Source organism: Rattus norvegicus, chromosome 1 (genome assembly GCF_036323735.1).
Source record: "Rattus norvegicus strain BN/NHsdMcwi chromosome 1, GRCr8, whole genome shotgun sequence".
In the NCBI taxonomy this organism is placed as follows: domain Eukaryota; kingdom Metazoa; phylum Chordata; class Mammalia; order Rodentia; family Muridae; genus Rattus; species Rattus norvegicus.
This window is the reverse complement of record NC_086019.1, coordinates 125367205-125386646: the sequence shown is the minus strand read 5'-3', so window position 1 is coordinate 125386646 and position 19442 is coordinate 125367205. Positions and strand designations below refer to the sequence as shown.

General features: G+C 41.6%; 1 protein-coding gene across 1 annotated transcript; it reads left to right on the top strand.

Moving 5' to 3' along the window:
• Positions 1-9644: 9644 nt before the first annotated feature.
• Positions 9645-12248, top strand: Peg12 (paternally expressed 12). Its single transcript, NM_001170562.1, has one exon. It carries the CDS (start codon positions 9806-9808, stop codon positions 10628-10630), a length of 825 nt encoding a protein of 274 aa, NP_001164033.1. The 5' UTR covers positions 9645-9805; the 3' UTR covers positions 10631-12248.
• The last annotated feature ends 7194 nt before the right edge of the window (positions 12249-19442 follow it).

The window sequence follows — 19442 nt, the reverse complement described above, 5'->3', positions numbered from 1 at the left end:
TCCCCCAGAACTCCCTGGGACTAAACCATGAATCAAAGAGTACACATAGAGGGACCCATGGCTCCAGCCACATATGTAGCAAAGAATGGCATTGTCTGTCATCAATACGAGGAGAAGCCCTTGGTACTGTGAAGGCTGGTTTCCTCAGTGTCAGGGAATGCCAGGGTTTTGAGGTGGGAGTGGGTGAATGGGAGTGGGAGCATCTTCATAGAAGCATGGCAAGGCAGGATGCGGGAAGGGAGAGAGGGGAAAGGACATAACATTTGAAATGTAAATACGGGGCTGGAGAGATGGCTCAGCGGTTAAGAGCACTGACTGCTCTTCCAGAGGTCCTGAGTTCAATTCCCAGCAACCACATGGTGGCTCACAACCATCTGTAATGGGATCTGATGTCCTCTTCTGGTGTGCATGAAGAGAGTGACAGTGTACTCACATACATAAATAAAATTAAAAAAATCATTTGAAATGTAAATACATAAAATATCAAAAAAAATCATACCTACAAAGAACTATACAAGTAACATTATATAGACTGAACAGGTAATATTTTAGTATATTTTAGTATATTCACACAAATACATGCAAAATAACAACCTAGGCTATAAATTTGAAAGACAGTTGGGAGAGCTGCATGAGAGGTTTTCTAAAGAAAGAAGGGGAAAGGAGAAATGCTATAATTATATCATAGTCACAAAAATATAGTACGAAATTTTATTATTGATATAATTACATCCTTTCCCCCTTAACTTGTAAAATCTTTGATAAAGTTTCAGCAAATCTTTTTTCTGGGAACGATGGTTCACACTTGAAATTATAAAACAGAAGAAAACATATGGTAGAAACAGCAACATATATGCATAAGCAAGCTTTTAGTAATAGAATTCCCATAGCCCACTCTTAGTGTGTCATTGCTCTAAGGAATAAAGGAAAACATTTAATTCTGGCTGACGTACAGTTAGAGGTTAAGTCCATTACCTTCCTTGGGTGAAACATGGTGGCATGTAAGCAGACATGTCCTTTGAGAGGTACCTGAAGAGCGCTACATCTTTTTCAGCAGACAGCAGGAATAGAGTGACAGGGGGCCTGGTTTGAGCTTTTGAAACCTCAGGTCCACTCCCTGTGAGACAGTTCTTCCACCCTAGCAAACTCCACTTGAATGCCACTCCCTATGAGTCCATGGAGTCCATTTTCATTCGTACGCCCACAGGAACTTTACATTGAAATGCTAATTTTGATAATATTTATAAAGCTGAATTATATAATAAACCTTAGTCCCGGGGTTGGGGATTTGGCTCAGTGGTAGAGCACTTGCCTAGCAACTGCAAGGCCCTGGGTTCGGTCCCCAGCTCCGAAAAAAAAAAAAAAAAGAAAACCTAAGTCCCTGTCAGAAGAGGACTAAATAAATAAAAACTATATATATATATAGTTATTTTATTTATTCACAAAAATATCAAAATTATGGCAAATTCAGGAAAGTAAATGGAGTTGAAATTGTCATTATTAAGTAAAGTAATTGAGACCCAGATGAAGAAAATGTGTTTTTTTTCCTCATATATGATCCTTGATATGATATGGCTATAAATTTTCCTATTTATGTGGCATGGTAAAGAAGGTAGCCTGAGCAGACACGCCTGAGAAACCAGAAGAGACTGCACTCAGCATACATTACTGATTCCAGAGGAAAACACCAAACGCCATCTGGAACCCTGGTGCCTGGAAGCTCCTGGAAAGGGCGGTGCAGATCTTCCTGGTGGCTGCCGCCAGGGAGAGCTCATAAGCAACACCCCACGAGCAAACTTGAGCCTCAGGACCACAGGTAAGACCAACTTTTCTGCTGCAAGAGACCTGCCTGGTGAACTCAGGACACACAGAGGCAAAATTCCTCTAGAACCGGACACTTCCAGTATTTAGCAGGAGTCCCAAACCGGCGGATCCCTGCCCGCAGCAGCTCTCTGCTCCCAAACCCCGTGGGAGAGAGCCCTCACCTCCTGGACAGGTGGGCACTCCTGAGGCTGCAGAGCGGAAGAGACCACCAACACTGCCCACCACTGCCCACATTCCTGGCCCAAGAGGAAACTGTATACAGCCTCTGGGTTCCCGTAGAGGAGGGCCCAGGAGCAGCAGGTCTGCTGCATCTGAGACACCACCGGAACCTGAAGGGACCGACCAGATAAACAGTTCTCTGCACCCAAATCCCGTGGGAGGGAGAGCTAAACCTTCAGAGAGGCAGACACGCCTGGGAAACCAGAAGAGACTGCACTCTGCACACATTACTGATTCCAGAGGAAAACAGCAAACGCCATCTGGGACCCTGGTGCACTGAAGCTCCCGGAAACGGCAGCGCAGATCTTCCTGGCTGCAGCAGGCCACCGCGGAGAGCTCATAAGCAACACCTCACGAACGAACTTGAGCCTCGGGATCACAGGTAAGACCAACTTTTCTGCTGCAAGCGACCTGCCTGGTGAACTCAAGACACGGTCCCACAGGAAGAGCTGAAGACCTGTAGATAAGAAAAACTACACGCCCGAAAGCAGAACACTGTGTCCCCATAACTGGCTGAAAGAAAACAGGAAAACAGGTCTACAGCACTCCTGAAACACAGGCTTATAGGACAGTCTAGCCACTGTCAGAAATAGCGGAACAAAGTAACACTAGAGATAATCTGATGGCGAGAGGCAAACGCAGGAACCCAAGCAACAGAAACCAAGATTACATGGCATCATCGGAGCCCAATTCTCCCATCAAAGCAAACACGGAATATCCAAACACACCAGAAAAGCAAGATCTAGTTTCAAAATCATATTTGACCATGATGCTGGAGGACTTCAAGAAAGACATGAAGAACTCCCTTAGAGAACAAGTAGAAGCCTACAGAGAGGAATCGAAAAAATCCCTAAAAGAATTCCAGGAAAACATAAATAAACAAGTAGAAGCCCATAGAGAGGAGTCACAAAAATCCCTGAATGAATTCCAGGAAAACACAATCAAACAGTTGAAGGAATTAAAAATGGAAATACAAGCAATCAAGAAAGAACACATGGAAACAACCCTGGATATAGAAAACCAAAAGAAGAGACAAGGAGCTGTAGATACGAGCTTCACAAACAGAATACAAGAGATGGAAGAGAGAATCTCAGGAGCAGAAGATTCCATAGAAATCATTGACTCAACTGTCACAGATAATGTAAAGCAGAAAAAGCTACTGGTCCAAAACATACAGGAAATCCAGGACTCAATGAGAAGATTAAACCTAAGGATAATAGGTATACAAGAGAGTGAAGACTCCCAGCTCAAAGGACCAGTAAATATCTTCAACAAAATCATAGAAGAAAACTTCCCTTACCTAAAAAAAGAGATACCCATAAACATACAAGAAGCCTATAGAACTCGAAATAGATTGGACCAGAAAAGAAACACCTCCCGTCACATAATAGTCAAAACATCAAACGCACAAAATAAAGAAAGAATATAAAAGGCAATAAGGGAAAAAGGTCAAGTAACATATAAAGGCAGACCTATCAGAATCACACCAGACTTTTCTCCAGAAACTATGAAAGCCAGAAGATCCTGGACAGATGTCATACAGACCCTAAGAGAACACAAATGCCACCCCAGGTTACTGTATCCTGCAAAACTCTCAATTAACACAGACGGAGAAACCAAGATATTCCATGACAAAACCAAATTTACACAATATCTTTCTACAAATCCAGCACTACAAAGATAATAAATGGTAAAGCCCAACATAAGGAGGCAAGCTATACCCTAGAAGAAGCAAGAAACTAATCGTCTTGGCAACAAAACAAAGAAAAGAAAAGCACACAAACATAACCTCACATCCAAATATGAATATAACAGGAAGCAATAATCACTATTCCATAATATCTCTCAACATCAATGGCCTCAACTCCCCAATAAAAAGACATAGATTAACAAACTGGATACGCAACGAGGACCCTGCATTCTGCTGCCTACAGGAAACACACCTCAGAGACAAAGACAGAGACTACCTCAGAGTGAAAGGCTGGAAAACAGCTTTCCAAGCAAATGGTCAGAAGAAGCAAGCTGGAGTAGCCATTCTAATGTCAAATAAAATCAATTTTCAACTAAAAGTCATCAAAAAAGATAAGGAAGGACATTTCATATTCATTAAAGGAAAAATCCACCAAGATGAACTCTCAATTCTAAATATCTATGCCCCAAATACAAGGGCACCTACATACGTAAAAGAAACCTTACTAAGCTCAAAACACACATTGCACCTCACACAATAATAGTAGGAGATTTCAACACCCCACCCTCATCAATGGACAGATCATGGAAACAGAAATTAAACAGAGACGTAGACAGACTAAGAGAAGTCATGAGCCAAATGGATTTAACAGATATTTATAGAACATTCTATCCTAAAGCAAAAGGATATACCTTCTTCTCACCACCTCATGGTACTTTCTCCAAAATTGACCATATAATTGGTCAAAAAACGGGCCTCAACAAAGCTTAAGTCCAAGTGGATCAAGGACCTCCACATCAAACCAGATACACTCAAACTAATATAAGAAAAACCAGGGAAGCATATGGAACACATGGGCACTGGAAAAAATTTCCTGAACAAAACACCAATGGCTTATGCTCTAAGATCAAGAATCGACAAATGGGATCTCATAAAACTGAAAAGCTTCTGTAAGCCAAAGGACATTGTGATTAGGACAAAATGGCAGCCAACAGATTGGGAAAAGATCTTTACCAGTCCTACAACAGATAGAGGCCTTATATCCAAAATATACAAAGAACTCAAGAAGTTAGAACGCATGGAGACAAATAACCCTATTAAAAAATGGGGTTCAGAGCTAAACAAAGAGTTCACAGCTGAGGAATGCCGAATGGCTGAGAAACACGTAAAGAAATGTTCAACATCTTTAGTCATAAAGGAAATGCAAATCAAAACAACCCTGAGATTTCACCTCACACCAGTGAGAATGGCTTAGATCAAAAACTCAGGTGACAGCAAATGCTGGAGAGGATGCGGAGAAAGAGGAACACCTCTTCATTGTTGGTGGGATTGCAGACTGGTACAACCATTCTGGAAATCAGTCTGGAGGTTCCTCAGAAAATTGGACATTGAACTGCCTGAGGATCCAGCTATACCTCTCTTGGGTTTATACCCAAAAGATGCCCCAACATATAAAAAAGACACGTGCTCCACTATGTTCATAGCAGCCTTATTTATAATAGCCAGAATCTGGAAAGAACCCAGATGCCCTTCAACAGAGGAATGGATACAAAAAATGTGGTACATCTACACAACGGAATATTACTCAGCTGTCAAAAACAATGACTTTATGAAATTCATAGGCAAATGGTTGGAACTGGAAAATATCATCCTGAGTGAGGTAACCCAATCACAGAAAAACACACATGGTATGCACTCATTGATAAGTGGCTATTAGCCCAAATGCTTGAATTACCCTAAATGCCTAGAACAAATGAAACTGAAGATGGATGATCAAAATATGAATGCTTCACTCCTTCTTTAAAAGAGGAAGAAGAATACCCTTGGCAGGGAATAGAGAGGCAAAGATTAAAACAGACACAGAAGGAACACCCATTCAGAGCCTGCCCCACATGTGGCCCATACATATACAGTCATCCAATTAGACAAGATGGATGAAGCAAAGTAGTGCAGGCCGACAGGAGCCGGATGTAGTTCTCTCCTGAGAGACACAGCCAGAATACAGCAAATACAGAGGCAAATGCCAGCAGCAAACCATTGAACTGAGAACGGACCCCCGTTGAAGGAATCAGAGAAAGAACTCGAAGAGCTTGAAGGAGCTCGAGACCCCTTATGAACAACAATGCCAAGCAACCAGAGCTTCCAGGGACTAAGCCACTACCTAAGGACTATACATGGACTGACCCAGGACTCTGACCTCATAGGTAGCAATGAATATCCTAGTAAGATCACCAGTGGAAGGGGAAGCCCTTGGTCCTGCTAAGACTGAACCCCCAGTGAACGTGATTGTTGGGGGGAGGGCAGCAATGGGGGGAGGATGGAGGGGAACACCCATAAAGAAGGGGAGGGGGAGGGATTAGGGGGATGTTTGCCTGGAAACCGGGAAAGGGAATAACATTCAAAATGTAAATAAGAAACACTCAAGTTAATAAAAAAATGTAAGGGGGAAAGATGGGAGGCATTGGAGGGAGAAAATGGGATTTATGGATGAAAGGGAAAGGGAGAGTTGATGTAATTATAACTTAATAAAAATTTAAAAATGCTAAAAAAAGGAAGGTAGCCTGAGAAAAGGTAAGACTCTAATGATAATGAGAGGTGTAAAGGGTAAAAAGTAAGTATGAATGGAAATATTCAAAATGTACAACTTAATTGAAAGAAATTAACTATAAAACCCTTCACTAAAGAAGTAAATGAACAGCAACAACAGATTTAATGGTGTCACCCAGCAACACATACCAAAATTTTTGTGGTGTTGTTATTGTTCTCATATTTGCTATATGCATTAGAGTACAAATCACAACAACATAACTTGATTTACATTTAAGATGCAGTAATTGCAAAAGACCCTGCAAGCATCGTTTCAGAAAGATAAGCAATCGACAAAGAGATAAGAATGAAAAAGCATTCCAGCCCACTGTATTAGGTCTCAATCAAACTTCGGAAACCTTATGCAATTTGATTGATTGCAAGTATATTTCAACCTAATAAAATTTGGGAAGTTTCCACGCAGTAATCATTCCAATTACACATACACAATAAAGCCTAAGGGCTAACTATATGTAGACTTAGACATAGAATAAAGTCTCTATGTGAGACTACATGTAGACTTAAAGACCTAGAAGATAGTGTGTGGTCTCTGAGTGAAATAGCTCACAGGAAGGCAAGCCATAAAATACATATGACATCTCTCCTAATGTGAGATTCTGTTAACTGGGAGCTGAAGATAAAGGTTTACGAAAGAAGACTCTTGGATAATCGTTCTGAAGGACTGGGAGAGGTCTGGCTACACAGAAAAATGTCACCAGGTTGTTAATAGCATCCACTCCCAGCTTTCTGGATAGAATGCAGACATTTTATTTCCTTTATTGAGGAGACAATTCCTGAGTCTTTAACATTTATTTTTTACCCAGAACACTGTTGGCACCAGGACCTTTGGGCCTCCACCAAATAATGACATTAAGTAACAACTTAATCATTTGAATATATTTGTTCTCATTTCATAGTTTTTCTTTATAACTTTACATCATTTTTCCCATCTTTATTGAATTGGGTATTTCTTATTTACATTTCAAATGTTATTCCCTTTCCTGGTTTCCATGCCAACATCCTCATAATCCCTTCCCCTCCCCTTCTATATGGGTGTTACCCCAAGCTGTAGCCATCAGAAAGTTGGGAACATCAATTGAAAAAAATGCTTCCATAAGACTGGTTATAAGAAAGCCTAAGGAATTTTCTTAGTTGGTGATTGATTGGAGAGGGCACAGCCCATTGTGGGTGCTGTTATCCATGGGTTTGTGGTCCTGGGTTCTATAAGAAAGTAGGCTGAACTAGCTATAGCAAGCAAACCAGTAATGGGTAACCTCTATGGCCTCTGTGTCAGCTCCTGCCCTTACTTCCTTTAATGATAGACTATGATGGGAAAGTGTAAAACAAATAAAGCCTTCCCTCCTGCAATGTGCTTTTGGTCATGCTGTTTCATTTCAGAAGAAACCCTAAGACACCAGTCTACTCAGTACAAAAATAATGAGAAACTAGCATGCCATGTGGTTCTATGCATTTTTTTTTATTTTTCCAAATGTATATATTTATTGATGGAACCAACTTCATCCAGGATTGTGTAAGGACAACCCATTTTGTTGGATAAATAATAAAGCTTTACTAGGATTCATTTCTTCACTATCACACAGTGTTTTCATAAATATGAAAAACAGCATGAGGGCAACATATTTTCACTGATAAACTCCACAAAACGTTTTTTAATGCATTTGAGAAACTACAAGAAATAAGGAAGCAGCATGCAGAGCTCAAGGCCAGACTTACCCATACTATAATACTGATTCAAATTCTCCCCCACTAAATAAAGTTGTGGATTTCATGGCTCATTTTCCTGAAAGTGTGAAGAAGAGACAATTTATGAACTTGCCATTTATGTAATTCCGAAGATATATAGAGTTCACTAGAGAAGAAGACAGATATTTCTAAGTGAACATACCATAAAATCTCTTAACAAGCAAATAATATCATCCAACCTTTAAAGGAAAAGATAATATAAAATAATAAAATGAAGCTTACATCAAAAGTTCAAGTCTGATTCAATGCTTTATAACACTGATTCGTTCCGTCATCTTGTGCATACCTAAAAAGGGAAAATGGTCATTTTAACACATGGAGAACCTTCAATTATATAAAAGTATCACTCAGTCATGTTGCAAACTCCAAAATAAAACTAGAAATAGAAGGAATTTTCTTGAACTTATAAAGGGTTTACATAAAGCATGTCCCATGATAACTAGAAACTCAATTATTTCCCTATGAGACCAAACAAAATTGTATCCGTAAAAGAGTAGACACAAATATGTAGTTCAGAATGGAAATCCTAGGGAAAAAAAGGAGAGTGATATCATCAATCTATTTCTGACAAAGGTATAAAAAAGTAATCTAAGAGCAATTGTTTTCAAGAAATGATGATGGAACCCAAAACACCCATATCAAACTGTGAGCACATGTACTCAAAATGGGTCAAGTGCAAATGAGTTTACTGATGAGCTCTCAGAGCTAAGGAAGGGTTGATTCATGAAAATTTGTAAATTAGACTTTTCTAAAATATTTGTTATGTACAGTTCAAAATTGAGAGTCTATAAAAGACAAGTTTCAACCTTGGAGCAAACATTTTCACAACATATTTACAATCAAAGGACCTCAATATAGAGTGATCAAAAACACAACCAAATAAATAGAAAGCTCACTGGAGAAAGGAATTTGAAATCTAATATAATTATCCAAGTTCGTATACATTGGCTATCAGCAATCTTGTTTTAGATTGTTACTCCCAACATTCTTTCTACTATCGGCAAATGGCAATATAGTATCTTTTTCCCGCTTAAAGAGAAAAATAAGAGCTATGTATAAATCTATTTGGAACTTAAAGTCAGATTATACCTTTTCTCGGATGTGTGTTACTATTTCATGTCTCCAACATGTGCTCATCTATCTCAGATTCCCATTCTAGTTTTGTACCTCACTATAGCAGATCGAGCTTGGCTGGGACATGTCTATTCCTATAATGTTTTATAGAATAATTTTTTCTTCTCTGAAACAAAATAGGAAACATTTTATAACATTTTAAATCACTTTAGTTTTAGATACAAACTGAAGACACCTCATTCTGTTTGTCATTGTTTCTTTACTTAACGGAGCATCGGCTGCCCTCTGGTGGCCAAGCACTAAGTTGAACAATACTTTCTTTGAATTGTGCTAGAGGATGGAATTTCAGCATGTACTATGTATGAGTCCCTCTGGTGGCAATGATCAGAACAGCAGCTGTAAGAACTTTTTGAAAAAAAAAAAAAGTTAACTTCTCTTAATCAAGAATGAGAAGCCCAGTTTCCGGCTCCCGCGACTCCAAGGCGCGCGGTGCCACTGCCCAGTGGTCCCGGCTTCCGTGTCCAAGGCTCAGCCCCCTCCCGGCCCGGACCTCCGCCCTGCTCCCTCCCCAGTCACGGCCCACCGAGCCTGCGGGCAAAGAAGCCTCCAGCAACACCAGCACAGCCGCGAGTACCGGGGTAGGGGGCCATGCCGTGCCTGAGGGAGGAGGAGGAAGCGAGCGACCAGGCGGATGGGGAGGAGGACAACGACAGCTTCCTCCTGCTGCAGCAGTCGGTGACTCTGGGCGGCTCGGCAGACGTGGACCAACTCATCGCCCGGATCGGCGAGACGCTGCAGCTGGACACGGCGCACGACAGTCCCGCCTCGCAGTGTGCGGCCCCGGGCCCCCCACCAGCGCCCCCGCGGGTCCTGGCGGCGCTGCCGGCGGACAAAGCCAGGGCCCCAACGAGGCGGCTGCTGCGGCTGGCAGCTTCACCGGAAACCTGGGACCCTGCGCCCCCCGGGGCCATGCGCTGTGTGCTGGGGGAGCGCGGGCGCGTGCGGGACCGGGCAGCGCCCTACAGCGTGGCAGAGATCGCCCCGGGCCCCAGCGTGCTGCCCCAGCAGCAGGGCCTTGAGGGACCCCAGGGAACCGGCAAATTAAGCATCCCACAGCCACTGTCTGGCCCGTGCCGGCGGGGTTGGCTCCGGAACACAGCCGCGTCCCGCCGCCTGCAACAGCGACGCGGATCTCATCTGGAGACCCGCACTGGCGAAGACGACCCGCCCCGGCTCCTGCAGCAGCTCTTACTTTCGGGAAACCTCATCAAGGAGGCGGTGCGGAGACTTCATTCACGAAGGCTACAGCTACAGGCGAAGCTTCCCGCACACCCGTTCTTGGAGCCTCTGTCAGCCCCAGTGCATGAGCCACTTTCACCCGGGAGCCCTCGCGCGGCCTGCAGCGACCCTGGCGCTTGTGTGAGGAGGGCGCAGCTCAGAAATGGGGACGACCTTCTTGTCTCTGGCAGCTAACAATCTAGGTGGCTACAGCACCAGCCTATAGCCGGGGATCAAGGGTTTCCCCCAACCGAGGCTGGTGGAGGAAAATAAGCTAAGGAAGACAGCCGAAATATCGCATAGATTTTCATAGGTAACTGAAGTTGAGAGCCCTAAACTGTTTGAAACCCAGGACTTAGGTTTTTGTAAGGCAGATTCTATAGAGCGCATCGCAGGCTGTCAGCAGGACTCCTTTTTTGGCATGTTCCAACCTGGTCTCTGCAATTCCGCAAACTCCCCTGGCCACGAGGGCAACCACGTGGCATGCTCTCTGGATAGCTCAGCCAGCTATGGAACCAAGGACGATGATCCCTGTTACTTGCTGTACTTTTCAGGGTTGGTTCATGACTCACTTTGGGGGAGGGGAAAAGAAGAGTGGACTTAAATTCAGGGAGCACCACAAAATGCCACACTTGAACTTTTTAGGACAGTTAAAAGACCATCTCATCTTTTGCGGTGTTGGTTTCAATGTAAAACATGCGGTATCACGAGAGGACTCTCTTGGGGGCTAAGTAGAAGTAACCGTTTTTTGTCTGTCCCCTTTATTTCAAAGGATTGCTGCTGGCAGAGTGTTGAGGGGAAGTTGTACCCCACGAATGTAGGGTGGGAGGCGGCAGTGAGAAATTTTGGGTAATGGAAGGGTGCGGCGAAGCACTGAGTGAACCTTCCTGCCCTTTGTAAAGTGTGCTGTGCAGAGTGGGGAAAATCCATCCCTCTTTGGGTTCGAAGTCACTGATTGCTGGGTGTGCACCATGCTGTGGGGCTCCAGCACGGAGACTAACCGAAATGCCTTGCTGGGAGAAAAACACATTATTTTTGCAAATGTTGGAGTCCACTAAGGACGCTTCTGCCACCTTCTGGAGGGGGTAGAGGAGGCGGGTCCTGAGTGTCTGTGCTTCGAACCAGAGGTCACCGCCCCTCCCCCTCCTCCTGGCTTACAGAGAAACTGCCTTGAGACAGTGATCTAGTACTACCTTTTCCCCTTAGTTCTGCTGCCCTACTCAAGCGGGGTGCTGCTGGTGATGCTAGTGTCCAGGGTAGGGGACTGGGAAAGTTCCAAATAACGAGCACTCTTGGGACACAGCCTCACACAACCGCTTATCTGGGGCTCTCAGGGCTGCTTGTAATAACAGCTGCAGTTCTCTGGATAGACTGAGTTGATTTCCTCCTTCTGGACCTCCCCCCAGCTGTGCCTGCTCGTCTTTGTAAGCGGAGGAAATGTAGTAGAAAACGTGACCCTCCAAATGGGAAAGCTGCAGGCTTTTTGCTATTGTGACTGTGAAGTGCTTGGAAACACTGTTCCCTCTGAGCAACTGTTTCGTTTTACTTTTTATGGAGTCAAATGGCTTGTTCCTCATCCAGATGTGGCTATTGACATATCCACTCTTCGAACCCGAGTGACTGGAATTGTCGCTGTTCTGATTGTAGGATTTTAACTTAACTGAAATAACTGTTTTTGAATAAATGTCTTGGATTTTTTTTTCAAAAAAAAAAAAAGAGAAGCCTGAAAGTATAAACTAGGACATTTTGTATACTTTTTTATGAGTCTAGTGCATGCATACCAAAATAAATGAGACTTGAGTTCTTAATGGAACGCTTGTACTTGAGCCTAACATTCCTTACCAGTAATGCTAGAGAAACTATTTGAATTTCAGAAATAAGGATGTTTTCAGGTTGTTCCCTATACTTAAAGATAAGGAAGAGAGGGGCCTCCTCTTCAGGTTAAGTAAATTTATGTTCCACAGGTGCGTTACCCAAATGTCCTGAAAGAAAATTTATTACAAATTTCCGGTAATCTTGATTATGACACAAATGTTGATGGTCTGGAATTTGATGCTGTGTATTTAGATTAACAATAAGGTTGTCTTAATTTAGAACCTAAGACTTGGGGTAGTAGTTTTGGAGTAGGGTGCTCAATCTTAAAAATAGTTATGCCCACACACAATGCATAGCATAACAAGTAATTTTTCCTGAAAAAAATCTGATTTTTCGGTATTCAAAAAAATTAACAGCAACTACATACAGTTTGAGTGACAGTATCACATTTGTTTCATACTACATATTATATTTCACTATATATTTTCTGTAACGTTTAATCTTAGCTGTGAATTTGACTGAATGCGGGACCCACAAAAGAGAAATACCTCTGTGTGTGTCTCACAGGAATGGCTGGTAGAAGACATTTACCCACAGTGGGCAAGCATTTTCTGGAGGCAGAGCATATTAAAATAGGTCTGAAGGAAAGAAAAGCTGTTTTTCCTGACCCCCTTCCCTTTTATTCCTTGTTCAATGATACTGCCCTGTCACTGTACCTGCCACACTCCATCACTGAGATTGGTATTCCATTTGTTCATCCTGCCACACTCCATCACTGAGATTGGTACTGTGTTTTCATTTACCATGGAGTGAAAGTCTGTATCTCACCTGAAATCCTCCAGGCATTTAGATTCAGACTGGAATTGTCGAATCAAGCCTCATAGACTTGAGCTACTGGTCTATCATTCTGTTTATGCAAATGCCCATTGTTGGGCTATTTAGAACAGACCATGTAATTCACTAGAATAAAGTCCCTTTGTAATTAATTCTATAAGTTTCAGCTCTCTAAAATTTTTAATGTAAATTGCAAGTGGTTCTTCAGAACAAAAAAGAAAAATTAATTGCTCAAAAAGGCCTAGTGTTATCTAGAACTGTTTCTCTAACTTGACTAAACTAAAATATAAAAAGGCTCACCAGTAGCAAGTAATACACTGCAAATGCTCAGTGTGAGTTATCTAAGAACTATGCAAAATAATTTATTTCCTACTGCTAATCCACCTCTTGTGAAGAACAAGGACAAGTGACTTGAAGGGAAAATTTTTGTGTATTTCAAAAAATAAGGGAAATAATGAGGGTGACTCTTTATATCTGGTATTTATGTGTAAATTTGGTAAATGGGCTCAGAAAATCATATTTCTCAGCTCCAAAGGAACACAAATGACCTAAATGTTTCTCTGTGTTCTCCACAAAACAAACTACTGTCCACCAGTTATAGGAATTAAAATGCCAAAAGCCAAGCACAAGTCATCATCCTAAGATTGGTACATCACACAGTAACATCCCAAATTCAACTTATGGTGGCAGATAAAGTGATGCCCTGATGGGAAAGGAGAAAGATTGTATATGCAAGGATGGAGCTGTGTGGGAGAACCTACTGGCAATAAACCACTCAGATGACTCAGCACTGGATGAATCCCCACCTTTACCCCCTGAAACCTTTCTTATGTGTCACCTTCCTAGTGAACTACCCTTGTCTTGTCTGTGACAATGACCTTTGCTGAAGGAAATGGCAAGCAACACAAAGATAATGTAGCTGAGGGTGCGGATGTCTTTGCTTCTAATCATTCTGATCATTTTGAAGGCCAAGCAGACCAATGGAGGGAAGGAGCACGGTATGATGCAGGAGGATACTCTAATGAACACTTCTGTGGAACTTAATGATTCTTCTAAGTGATATAATTGAAAGTCCTGCAAATGTGTGTGAAAATTGATTTTAGCAGTATGGGATAATGAAGAAAGGAAAAGAAATCAATCAGGCTGAGTATTGGCACAGGCCCATAGATTTATTATTTTCAGTGATTTTTAAAAGGATTCAATGGTTTATTTTGATTAATTGGCTGAATGTATGCCATCAGGTAATGTACTCTGAATGAGTGTGAAATGCCCACCATTCCTTGGCTTACTTTTCATGAGACAAATCAATGCACATCAAATAAGAATACTAGAATGCTGCATGCTGCAGCACAGAGTATGAGTGGCAGTAACCTCTAGAAAGTCCCAGAGACCTGTGATGGGAGAGGATCCCAAGACTCAATGGGAATGACCTTAGCTGAAATGCTCAAGAGTGGAGAGATAGAACATGAGACCACCTTCAGTGATAGTCAGGGCCCCCAGTGGAGAGATGGGACCACTCACTTACCTTCAAAGTTTTTGATCCAGAATTGTTCCTGTCTGTAAGAAATGCAGTGACAAAAGTGGAGCAGAGACTGAAGGAAAAGCCATCCAGCAACTGGCCCAACATAGGATCCATCCCATGGTCAAACACCAAACCCTGACACTATTACAGATGCCATGTTATGCTTGCAGAGAGGAGGCTAGCACAGTTGTCCTTTGAGAGGCTCTGCCAGCAGCTGACTGAGACAGATGCACATGTTTATAACTCACCACTGAACTGAGGTCTGAAACACCTAGGAAAGATTTGTGGAAAGGGTAGAAGGAGCTGAAGGGAATGGCAAATACATAAAAAGAACAATAACATCAACTAACCTGGACCCCTCAGGGCTCCCAGAGACTAAGTCGCTAAGCAAAGAACACTCTTTGGCTGGTCTGTGACCTCCACTACATATGTAGCAGAGGACTACCTTGTCTGTCCTCAGTGGGAGAGGATGAGCCAAATCCTGTAGAAACTTGATGGCCCAGGGAAGGGAGATGTTGAGGGGTGAAGTAGTGGTGGGTGGATGGGTGGGTGGGGGAGCACCTTCTCAGAGCCAAAGGAGAGGTGGTATGGGCTGAAGAACTCTGGCAGGGGGGGATCAGGAATGGGGACAATATTTAGAATTCACATTGTTTCACAACAAGCAAAACAATTTAATTAGAAAATGAATACTAGAGTGTTTTTTTTTCATGTAAAGCATAAGCTTCTACAGAGGTGACCAGAAGACTTTCCCTTCACTAATACTGTAAGGAACTGGTATATGAGAAGACCACAAAAATATTTGAATCTTTATCATAGTGTTCAGGGAAGCAACGGGTGGAATTGCCTGTCTTCAATGCAATAGGTTGAATTGGATCCCACAGTGGAAAGGTCTATATGTCACCACCAATATACAAATTCAATGCGTGACTATTCAGTTTAAAGGACAGTATACCCAAAGCAATGCTCATAAGGATTTACGCCTGACTAATGAATCAAAATATTTTCAAAATGAAGATAGATAGGAAGCCTACTAAACCCTGGCTCTGCCCGTATAAGCAGGAAAGTCAGAGAACAAATGAGCAAAAGACTACTTTAAATCATACTGACATCCAAATCTGGGCACCAGAGACTCTGGAAAGACTAAGATCCTTAAGGAAGGGACTTATTACATATCAAAAGATTTTAAATCAGTCTTTCTCCTGCCCTTCACACAGAGAACTATCACCTTATACTAGTATAACTCTATGTTGATGGGAAAGAATTAAGTAGAACTTTGCAAAACATTGCTTCTGAATAGACACTGATTCCTGAGGAGCCCAGGCATCATTATGAACCAAAGTTAATGCAGAGACTAATAGAGTTCAGGTGATCCTTGGAGTTCGTGAGTGTGTGTGTGTGTGTGTGTGTGTGTGTGTGTGTGTGTGTTGTTGTTGTTGTTGTTGTTTTTTACATTAAACTTTTATTTTACTTTGTGTAGGATTTTTTAATATGTATATATGTGTGCCTATGTATCACACACATGCAGTGCACATAGGACTAAATGACAGATGGTTGGGATCCACCATGTGAATGCTGTGAATCAAATTGAAGCACATTATCTGGAATAGCAGCCATTGTATGTATTGTATGGCATACATTGTATATAATGTATGGCATATGATTTGCTGAGTAAGTAACAGAAGCCCAGCGTCACATTTGCAAAAATTTCTCAGTTCTATGCAGGCAACACTCAGTGATGTACTGTGGTCGCAGTTCTTGAAGAAGTGTGGAAGACAATAGTGAATAACATTTTTACAATTGTGGGGAGTTTGTGCAGTGCATACATTTGTGAATTTTATTTCTAATAACAAATTATCAGGTAGGCGATAATATCAGGTAGGTACACTGATTCATGAGAATGAATCATGAATTTTTCTTAATTGTTGGGAACTTTAAAGGAGCGTAATTGGAAAGTTGGTCAGAAAGACATTCAGGCAAAGAATGTATGTGTAGATCTTGGGAATGTGACAGCCACCCCTAGCCTGATGACATTATGTATTTATATGCCCAGAAACAAACTGTTCTATCCCAGTCATTAGAGACACTCCCCACAGAGGGCTCAGACTTGTGTAATAATTTACACATAATTCTCTTGAAATAGCCATTTCTAACACACCTTACCTAACCTTGCTCTGTACTAGGCTGACTTTGAACTGAGGAATCTACCTGACTTTGTATCTTTCTGACAAACTGCCTCATAGTGTAGCTACCTTTGTTCCTTTAGACTCATGCAAACCTTCATAATTCATATTGCATCCTTATAATTTGGATAGTTAAGAAATTATATATATATATATATTTGAACTCATGTACTTAGAGCTCTTTCCCATAGCCTTAAAGGCTGTCCTGAAGGTCGCAGCATTTATCATTTTGCAGAGATATAGCAGAGCTTTGACTCCTGGACTCATGCTGTTTTTAATTCTCATGGAGTTATCAAGGTTAACAAGGAGGGCATTCCTCAAAGGAATGTGAAATATGTGCATTTTTACATAAATAAACCTTCCGCTCACAGCAGCAATTGACACTCATGGAAGCTCACACTGGGGCCCTGAGAAGAGTGGGCTAAGAATACATAAGCCTTTCCCAGGCCAAGGTACTCCTTTTTGATGTATACTCCCTCCTTGTGGTTTAACCAGGTGCTATAAACCAATTAGCTTAAAGAACAACATTCCTTTACCCCTCTCATATAATGCCAAGGCCTGGAAACCCCACACACACACTTGTGTTTTTTTTTTCCTTTATAAGCCCCCTTCACTTAGACCAGTGGGTTCACTCTCCTTCCTGTTCCATTAGGAAGGTTGGTGGCCCAAGCTCGAGCTTAAATAAGGACCATTATGTGATTACATCGGGTTGTCATTCCTGGTGGTCTCTTTGGGGTTTTTACAATCTGAGTACAACATTCTCAAACCTTGCCTGAAGGTGGAGGTATCCCATGGACCCAGATTTAAAAAGGCTTGCTTTAATTAATTTGGAACATGGTTATTTGGGTCACTTGCCTTCCTCTTCCCATCCTCATGGTTGACGTCATATGGCCTCAAGTTCTCATGAACAAACTGGTCATGGTATTAGGAATGGAATTTATGCACGAAGTTAAAAAACAATGGACTTGGGGCTGGAGAGATGGCTCAGTGGTTAAGAGCCCCCGACTGCTCTTCCAGAGGTCATGAGTTCAATTCCCAGCAACCACATGGTGGCTCACAACCATCTGTAAAGAGATCCGATGCCCTCTTCTGGTGTGTCTGAAGACAGCTACAGTGTACTTACATATAATAAATAAATAAATCTTTAAAAAAAAATAGGCCTTTAAAAAAAAAAAAAAAAACAATGGACTTTAATTCACCAAAGTTTCTCTGAACTTTTTGGCTATTGCCTAATGTCAAATCCTCCAACGACAGAGAGCAAAACTAAACCCAAAGTATGTCACCATTCCTTGGGTGATGAGACAGTGATCAGGACTCAATTCAAATACCCTGGAGCACTTATATCTTGGAAATAAAATATAATTATATAAATCCCTTATATAAATTATATAAATCACATATCCTGATCCATTACTTACTGGAGTATAGATATTTGCTGTGGGTGTGGATTTAGATTTCCTTCGAATAATGTGTCTAATAAAACTAGCATACATGAGCTTACAGAATAACAACATTATTCCTAATCTAAAAATTCAGGGCCAAAGAAATGTACCAGTTGCTATCTTTCTTGCTCATAGAATTCACGTGAATTGGAATGTTTCCCATTGTTCCAGTACAGCTGACTTACTAAAATGTAAATTGTCTCCAACAAAGCCATAGAGCAACATCGTGAAGGGATCAATGCTGGCTGTTCAGGTAGGGTGTAAATCACTGTTGTTTTTATTGATAATGGAAGTCATTAGTTTTATACTTCCAGCTTAAATTTTTTTCGTCTACTGTCCCTGTGGACCGTTTACTAGCAGCGAACGATGCTCAGCCAGTTTCTCTCCTCCATCCCCCAAGGCTGCAGCTCCTGGGTAAGCCGTTTCATATGTAAAATCCAGCTTTTTCCTAAAGCTGCTAGGACTCCTGCTGAGAAATGCAAACTGACAGTTAAGTTTTTGTTGCTGATGGGCTTCATGCTGCAAAAGGCAAACACAGAGACAGATTTGTTTACCTTGCCAGCAGGCTACATGCTGACAAAGGTAAATCACAAGTTTCAGTCTAAATAAAAATGTTTTTTACTCTTCCTTCATTTAAACAAATTGCCTCGGAATGACCTCAGTAATCAGTAATGCATGTCCATGGTAAAGGGTGGACGTTTCCAGATGAGAGGGGAAAAACATTTGAGGTTTATGTTGTGGACATCTGAAAAAGCTATTTAAGGTATGTGAAAAATGAGATTAAGGATGACATATGGGATTTCAGAGTTCTGAGTTTTAACATATTAACCAATGAAGTTCCGTCACGGGAGAAGCTAGGAGAATTAATTAGAGTAGGAATGAAAAGTATTTTTATACAGATGGTTCCCACTTTTACAACCATATTTCCTAGAACACTAAGTCATAGAGATGAGTGATAGTAGTACAAATTTGATGTTTATTAACAGGTTTCTGGCGAGCTAACCCCAAGTCTCTCAGATACTTCGACAGACTTGGCTGAGCTATTTATTTATTTAATGGGACAGTTTGGCAACAAAGCTCTTCAGATTGAGCCAAGAAATTAGTGGTGATTAAAGGGAGACCAGAATCACCAAGATAAAATCTACTGGGATGTGTTTCATGAGAGTTACAATACTGAAGCTTTGTTCCGGAGGCAGCCAAAGTTGCACCTTTTC

Bases quoted from the DNA above. Each gene is read 5' to 3' on its own strand.
- Peg12 (NM_001170562.1), top strand. From the start codon at position 9,806: ATGCCGTGCCTGAGGGAGGAGGAGGAAGCGAGCGACCAGGCGGATGGG.